This window comes from Cyprinodon variegatus, unplaced genomic scaffold (genome assembly GCF_000732505.1).
Source record: "Cyprinodon variegatus isolate N-32 unplaced genomic scaffold, C_variegatus-1.0 Scaffold562, whole genome shotgun sequence".
Classification (NCBI taxonomy): domain Eukaryota; kingdom Metazoa; phylum Chordata; class Actinopteri; order Cyprinodontiformes; family Cyprinodontidae; genus Cyprinodon; species Cyprinodon variegatus.
Window position 1 is genome coordinate 406,828 of NW_015151015.1, and position 8,057 is coordinate 414,884.

General features: G+C 40.2%; 1 protein-coding gene across 1 annotated transcript; it reads right to left on the bottom strand.

Moving 5' to 3' along the window:
• Nucleotides 1-524: 524 nt before the first annotated feature.
• foxq1 (forkhead box Q1) lies at nucleotides 525-1,574 on the bottom strand. The gene has a single exon (XM_015391845.1). It carries the CDS (start codon nucleotides 1,404-1,406, stop codon nucleotides 528-530), a length of 879 nt encoding a protein of 292 aa, XP_015247331.1. The 5' UTR covers nucleotides 1,407-1,574; the 3' UTR covers nucleotides 525-527.
• Nucleotides 1,575-8,057: the final 6,483 nt, after the last annotated feature.

The window sequence follows — 8,057 nt, forward strand, 5'->3', positions numbered from 1 at the left end:
AGTTCATTTGATTTCTATAACAGAAAAGTCACCAAACAACATGATCCCATTGTTTCACGATTTTTATTCATAAAAATACCGAACATGCATTTGTATCAATCAATCAACAATCCAGTCAATCAGTCTTTGGAAAACCTGTTCATGTTTCCATTACATTTCTCGTGCAGCCTCATAAATGCAATGCAGCTTCGTCAATATTTAATATATTATACATTACAGCAGTTCATACAAAACATGAAAATATAAATAAAGTGACAGATTTATATTTTAGGAAACAAAAGAAATGACCATTGAACCGTGGATACATGAACACAAACACAACTAACGCACGCCCACACACTCTCTCTCACACACAGAGGCATAACCTGATGACACTTATTAGTTTGTCACCACACAAATCTGCTTTGACAACACAAAGCGTTTGCTTTTGACTCTACAGTAGTTTGGTCACTATGAGTCCCGCACAGATAAATAAAAGGAGCGCTGGAAGCTGAGAACCCCCATCAAGGTGCAGTCTGTTTTCATTTCTATGAAAGCAGAGAGTCTATGTGAAAGCATCGGGCTCTGCTGGGCACCTTGAAGGCGCCTTCAGGTGCGACACTGCCAGCTGCCGTTGCCTGCAGGTACGGATCCCTTCTTGGCTCCGAGCAGCTGTACGCTGCCTCAGACACATATGTATGCTGGATCGGATTCATTGCGTACGGCAGAGTGTGGGGCCCGGGGGCCCAGTACATCCGTAGGGTTGGGTTCTGTGCGTCAGGGTGGTACTCCTCTCTTCTTTTGAAAGGCTTGCTGAGGATGCTGTCGATGGCGAAGGAGCTGGAGAACCTGGGCCCCACTCTCTCCTCAGGGGCGGGGAGTCGGGTGTCCTCACTAAGCACCTCTGGGCTCTCTTGCTCTTTAGGGCCCCTCTTGGCGATGCGCTTCCTCCTGCGCCGGAAGACCCCATCAGCGAAGGTGTATTCACTGTGTGGGTTCAGCATCCAGTAGTTGTCCTTCCCCCAAGGCCTGGACGGGTCCCGGAGCACTTTGAGGAAGCAGTCGTTGAGTGACAGGTTGTGGCGCACAGAGTTCCTCCAGCCCGTGTAGCTGCCTCGGAAAAACGGGAACTTCTTCATCAGATAGTCGTTGATCTCTGCCAGGGTCAGGCGGCCGCTGCTGGACTCCCGGATGGCCATGGCGATGAGGGCGATGTAGGAGTAAGGGGGCTTCGGTCTGCGGGTGTAGGGCTTCCCTTTGCCGGCTTCGCTGCCTTGAGTGACAGGTGCCGGGCTGTTCGCCATGCAGTCTCCGTCTGAGCCGAGCTCATCCCCGGACAAAGGAGAGGGAAGCCCCCCTTCTGGCTCCATGCACAGCTCCAGTGGCTTTTGCGCAAAGTGGTGCGCGGAGAAAACTTCAAGTTTCATTTTTTTTCTCCTGTGGAAAAAAAAGAAAATCAGAGCTGGTGTCTCAGCTGATCGGTAGAGCAGGTGGAACTGAGCTGTCAGCCGAGTCGGAGTGTTTGTTAAGTGTAGAAGTGCTGCAGGCAGCCTGAGCCTCAGTGTGGAGCTGCAGAACACAGATCTTTCTCCCGAGACACGCTTGTCTTGCTTTAATATAATGCCTCCACAAGGGACAGCCCACGGGCGGGGTTAGTACGTCAAATCTATTGAAGCGGCTGAGTTATGTATATAGATGTATGTTCACAATTGGACGCTGGCATGCAACAGCAGGGAGGGGAAAGAAAATAAAAGAGGGTGGATAAAAGAGGCGAGACAGGGCAGGTACGATTATCATTACAATCAAAAGCACATATATCTATCTATGACTTCTGCATTTTTTTTTTCTTTCTGAAGAGCCCAAGTGACTGTTGTACAGCAAAACACCTGACCGGCACAGAAAGCCAGACAGATTTTCAACAGATAAACAGAAGCATGCTTGTTTGTTATTGGAACTCCTGTCAACCTTCTCTGGAATGAGGAAGAAAGGGAAGCACAGCAGAAACATTAAAGGAAAAAAATCTTTTGGATGAGTTCCACTTAACGCACAAGGACTATGTAAATTCAGAGGTTATCAAAGACATGGAGAATGAGGAAACAAGCAGATTGTCTGAGAGATCAGGGTGGGTTCAGAGGACAGGGTAAATTAGACCTGACTGCCTTCATATCAACTTATTCTGAACTTTAATTCAAAATGAAAGCTGGGATTAAGTTGTCTTCAGTTTAATTAATTTGGCTCAATGCTGTGGAGGAACTTGGCTCCTGTCTTCCACATACAAGAGTATTTACGTGACCTATTGTCATGTAAATACTCTTGGATTCTGCTATCAGACAGATGGTTATTGATGCCTTTACAGAGGAGTTGGTGGGCTCAAAGTCAGGGTGCTCGAAACAAGCCAACATCTTTACTCTTCAACCCTCATGCTTAGTAGTTAATATGAGGAATTTGTTCTGATATGCTGTAACATTTTCTTTTCAAAAGACTTTTTGCAATATACTGAAATCTTGTCTACTTTTACCTCACCTGTCCAAATCGTATTTCTCCAAATGCGCTGTAGCTCATGCAGATGCAACTTTGCACACCTAAGTTGTGATTGCATGTTCTTTTGAAAGAGATGAATTGAAAGACTCTGTTAGATGTTTAATGTTTTATACATTTAACACACTCAGGCTAGTCAAATCTATAACAAAGGTTGTTTCTATTTTTTAGGCAAAATAACTATATATTTTTATAACTGAACTTTATTGATCTCAAATTGGAGAAATTTACCTCCAAAGATTTTAGCCCTGCATAATAAAGAAATTTAAATATTTGGGAAATCACATTACAGGTCATAACAAAATTGCTTATCCAAGGTTGCTGCTATTTCCTCTGTGACTTGGTATTTTATTGACACTAAAGCACCATTGAGATCAGCAAGCTGACAACAAGCTGTTTTTTTTAGAAAGTTGGACACAAAGAATTCTTATTAAATCAAGAACATTTGATCATCAGTACTTTTATGTGCATTAAGTCCTGACCCCAGCAGAACTAATCCATTTTTAATGTTAATATATGTTGTTTAATATATTTTGCACCCATGCTTTTTAAATTCCAATAAAACAAAAACCTAGTAAACATCACTTTGTTTTATTAAAACATAGATTTCAAGAAATAAAAGAGGATTTTCTTTCTTTTTGCTATGATGATTAGTATTAGTTTAAGTGCACTGTAAATGTGCAAGAGTTTGATCAGACCTGAAAAAAATGTTGCACCTTTAGGAAAAATAAATTACTTTTATGTCTTTATGGGCAATAATTTGGATTAACTTATCAGTCACACCCTTTTAACTCCGCCCTAAGCCGGTAAGACTTTCATAATTTTCTCTTTAGATAAGACTGGATCCTATTTCAGTCAACAAAAATTCTGTGAGATTATTCCCATTAACTATTGAGGGTGGATGTAGATTTATTCTTATTACTGTGGTAAAGAAACTTAAAGACAGTTCAGTAAAATAACCATCTATACTCAGGTTTGAACATTTTCAGCATTCTGCCTCCCACTGCTGCCATTTAGCAGAACATTATGTGTTTTCTATACTGCCAATGGCTTTTGTCACGTGTCTGAATGAGGCATCCATTGAGAATCTGGAGCATCAAATACATTTCCGTGTTCCCTTAAACTGTTCAAATGTTCAAATCATTCAAACTAATTAAAAAAAAACCCAAGCTACTAAACTGTATTATGTTCGCTGTGCAGTGAATGGAGTTTAGCAATGTAAACATACTTAAAATGACATTCAAAGTTGTGTTTTGGACTTGTCCGCTGAAATTCAAAAGAAGCCATAGTTGAAGAGGATTACGTAAATTCACAACGCTGACGCCTGTAAACCAAGCCTTAGTGGCTTTAATTCCTCTCCTGTCACCACCTCAGGGATGACGAGGCAAACAGAGGAGAGTTAACATGAGTTATGAGCTTCAGGGTAGTTAAACTGTCGTCTCAGCCACTCCCTCTCCCTCAGCTGTTTATAGGGGACCCTGAACGGCAACTAAAGCTTCATCTTTCTTCATAAATTTACTGTCATGCATTTGTACTTAATCAGTTACCATCTGATTAAATAAAGCAGATTTGGTAAAACAGCTTGAGCCCTTAGATGAGCAGAGAAGTTTACTTTACTAAACATGTGCAGCATCCCAAGTAGTGGGAATTTATTACTTTCAAGAAAGGCCTGATTACAAAGGGTACTCTGAACTGTTTGATTGTAGGTGTGAAAGCAAGCAGATTTGGGAGGGTTTGTAAGCTAAGTATGTAAGCATGTACTTGGCAGTCCCTGTCTGGGTTTCCTGTTATGTAAAAAAGGTTTTTTCATAGATAAGCCTGAGGAAAATTGGAGCAAACCTAGTGGTATATGAGCTTTAGGTAACAAAGTACGTAAGGGTTTGACGTCGGCTCTTAGCTAAGTTCTCTTTCACGAGAATCCGAAATTAATTTATTACTCCCTTGCAGGATATTCTTTAGACAACATAACACTAGTTCCTTCTTTAACTTTAGATGACATTCTTGTACCTGGATGATTTGTAACTCAAAAGGATGCCATTCACCAGGCAGATAAAGAAGGAAAAAAGAATAGCAAAAATCAAAGAAAAATCTCCCATGTTTCTGAGTGTCTTTATCACAATATGTTTTAGAGGATGATGAATGCCAGAGGAATCAAAGTAGTTAGATATCAAAGCGCAATCTTTTGACTTTTTTTATGGAGCAGTTGAAAGTAAAAAAAAAAAAAAAGAAAATGAATAAATAAATAAAATGTTTTTGCAGAAACTCATGATGACGACTGCTGGGAGGTTTAATCCAGAGCTGACAAAACCATCATTATCTCCACGCTGACGAGGCTCCTGGAGAGATGGTCCTGCACAGCTTGGCTGATGGTGGGTGTTGCAGTGTTTTTTTTTTTTTTTGTTTTCTTTATTTTTTATTTACTTCCTTACAAAACTGCTGTGAAGCTGGGTTTTATTCCACTTTCTCTGCCAGAATGGCTACACGCTCACAAATATATGCAATAAAGCGAGCGCACCTGTTCTCAGTTTGAAACCAGAGGTGTAAAGGCTGTTACTCTGCAGGAAACAGTGCAATATCACATTATCATTGCCACTTAGATTTTTGGATTAAGGCTGATGTAAATCTGTCACATTTCAAAAAGTAAAGAATCAGAGCTTCCCTTTATTTTTCTGCTATTATGCAATACCACAGTGTACCATTTTCCTTCAAGGAAGCACCCGGTAATTAAACTGTGTTGTTGGTTTTCCTACATTATACAGATTACTACAAATGGTTTCAGGAATTGGCAAACTGGGTTTAAATTGATTGCCCATTTTCTTTAATTTACATATTCAGACTCAAATGTAGAAAAGTATTTCCACTGTGTTTTCTCAAATATTCGTAAGTAAATTTAATTAAACACCTTTTGTCTCCATCACCAAAAATGCTGCATGCATTTTTCTAAGTTGGTAAAGATTATTTAAAATGAGGTTTTGTACCACATAATAAGGCTTTAATCTGTTTCAATTACAGTTATGATTAGTTTCTTTCTGCTGATTGGAAATAAAAGTTGAGTTTGGAGGAAATCATCCTCCTTCATATTCCCATTCTGTGTTGTCTCTTGGCTAGTTCATGTGCAGAAGTGAATTTTTTATGAATTTAAGGAAAATTATGTCAGTGTAAGAGCTTACGTTTCAGTTAGCACCATTTCAGTCCTTTACAATGTTAAACTTTCCTCCCTGCGAAGCTGATGGTACAGCAGCTTCCACTTTATGATGGGCTAAAGTCTGAGTAGGTTCTGAGTTTTCCAAAAATTGTTTTTTTAGGTCTTTGTGTTTTGGATTTTTGTCTCAGTTACTTCATTAAACCTGCAAGAACTCATCTCTGCCTCCTTCATCTCTCCATATGGGTCCTCAACCAACCTCCAACCAAATGTAGACACAATTGCAGTATCGACAGGTGAGTCCTCCAGCGTAGCCATATTTATAATGCTCCGACTAGGCCCTTCTGACTGTCATCATTCCTACATGTCCCACCCCAGAAAACACTGCTGGCATGTCACTGGTCTGACCCACTGGTTGTTTAGAGATGGACGTATAGCGGGAGTCTTTCAAGATGGATTTGTTGTGAGACTGAAAACTCAGATCTCGCGACAATCCAGCTTGCAACACAAGGTAACATGTAACTTGCTGAATCTGATATTGATGGGGGATCATGTATGTACATGTGTTGATTTGGAAAAATCCAACATTAGTACAAACTCATAGATATAGTGTAAATTAGTAGTTGACAGTTTTTGTTGTATAATCAAAATATCCGTAATGAACATAAAAGGTTGAGGAACAAAAAAATATGAAAACTCCATACTACAATAAAATCCATGTTCATGAGAAGAGGATGTAAACATTTCATTAGCGCTGTAAATGGAAACTTAAAACATCCAACATGCTTACACTGCCTCTTAATAGGTGTCTCCTAAAATTGGAACCTTGTTGATTCAGTTCAGCTTTGGAGGTTTCTGTTTTAGCACCAAGAGAAATCTTTTCAAAGTGTTGACATGTGTGGAATTCCAGTTATGTAAATTCATAGGGTGAATCCTCTGCTCCAAAAATAGCCCCACCTCTCTGCACCAGTCTGCTCTCACACGCTAACCCTTGTCTGCATGGATGACTTCTTACCTGTATCTCGTTTTTGTTGTCTTTCTTCTCTGTGAGTGAAGGGTGTCCAGCCCCCATGTCTTTGTATAAACAAAGCGTGGGCTGTATGTTTGTGTGTTTGTGCATGTGTGTGTGTGTGTGTGTGTTTAGGTCTTTGAGCAGGGCCAGAAGAGGCTCTGCGTAGTTGAGATTCCCGAGATTCCCCTGCAGCAGATTTGGTCTCTGACGGAGGCCTCTGACGATCCGACATGCTCCAGTGGGGCGCACAGGTAGGTACAGCCCGTCGTCTGCTCCAAAGACAACCTTAAGTTCAAGCATTCCACCTTAATTCCACTCGTTCTTGCAGCCAAGGTGCTAGGGTTTCTTTGTGGGGGTGTGTTTCTAGCTGCAGCTGTTTGTCTGATCAGGTGTGGATTTTTGGAAGTGTGAGAAAATGTTCCACTGAAAAATGGAAGACGCATGCATTCCATCTAGTTTATTCTTCAAACAGTGATTACTATAATTATCTTAAAATGCAGGCTGTCGAAATGTTCGCTGTCTGTTCAGTTGTGTTCCTGTGGAATCACACCTTTATGTTTCAGAAGATTAAATTGTGTGTGTAGTAGTGGGGTATCTCATTTCTCTTTATTCAAATCATCACATCTGAGGAAAAATGTTCCCATCAAGCTGTTTCCAGGTTCTTCAACTAGAAATCTTTTAGAAAAGTACCAACAATCCCAGGCTGACACCCGATACAGACATAAACAGAACAAAATTATCTGCAGTGACTCATGAAGCTTGCAAATGTGTGGTTTGAACAGCATGAATCTTTCTAAGCCTTTGTGTCAGCGATTAATAAATTATATCTGTTGAAATTGAGCAGCGTATCCTGAAGTCACTTGGCAGAGGCTTGTTTCTATTTTGGTTCATCTGTATTCTTACCTGAGGTGTTCACACCCTGCCAGGCCCACAGAGAGGAAAAAAATAGATACACACACAAACGCACAAACCAGCAGAGGTGTAATTAAAGTAATTAAGAAGTGAGGTGAAGTACAGGTGAAGCGGCAGTGAAAGGCAGCTTGGTGATGCAGGGACTAGCGGATGAGCTCTTTGCTGCTCTGGTATGTAAAGTTCATATTTAATCTTTTTGTTGTTTTTTTTACTCTAAATAAGTTGATATTTGGAGCCCTGGAAGCTCAAAGCAGTTGATCATTACTTTTTGTTTTAATACGCATTTATGGAGCTCATGAATAAACAGTTTAATGTGATCCATAATCCATAGAGAAGACATCATCTTGTCTTAAAATGTTTCCTTTCCATTCAATTCAAATAAATAAAGCAAAACTTTTAAAGCAACAAGTACTTTGTGTTTTTATTCAAAAAACATGACCTGGGACAAAAAGGTTCTCCAGTCTATAGAGCTTT

Bases quoted from the DNA above. Each gene is read 5' to 3' on its own strand.
- foxq1 (XM_015391845.1), bottom strand. From the start codon at position 1,406: ATGAAACTTGAAGTTTTCTCCGCGCACCACTTTGCGCAAAAGCCACTG.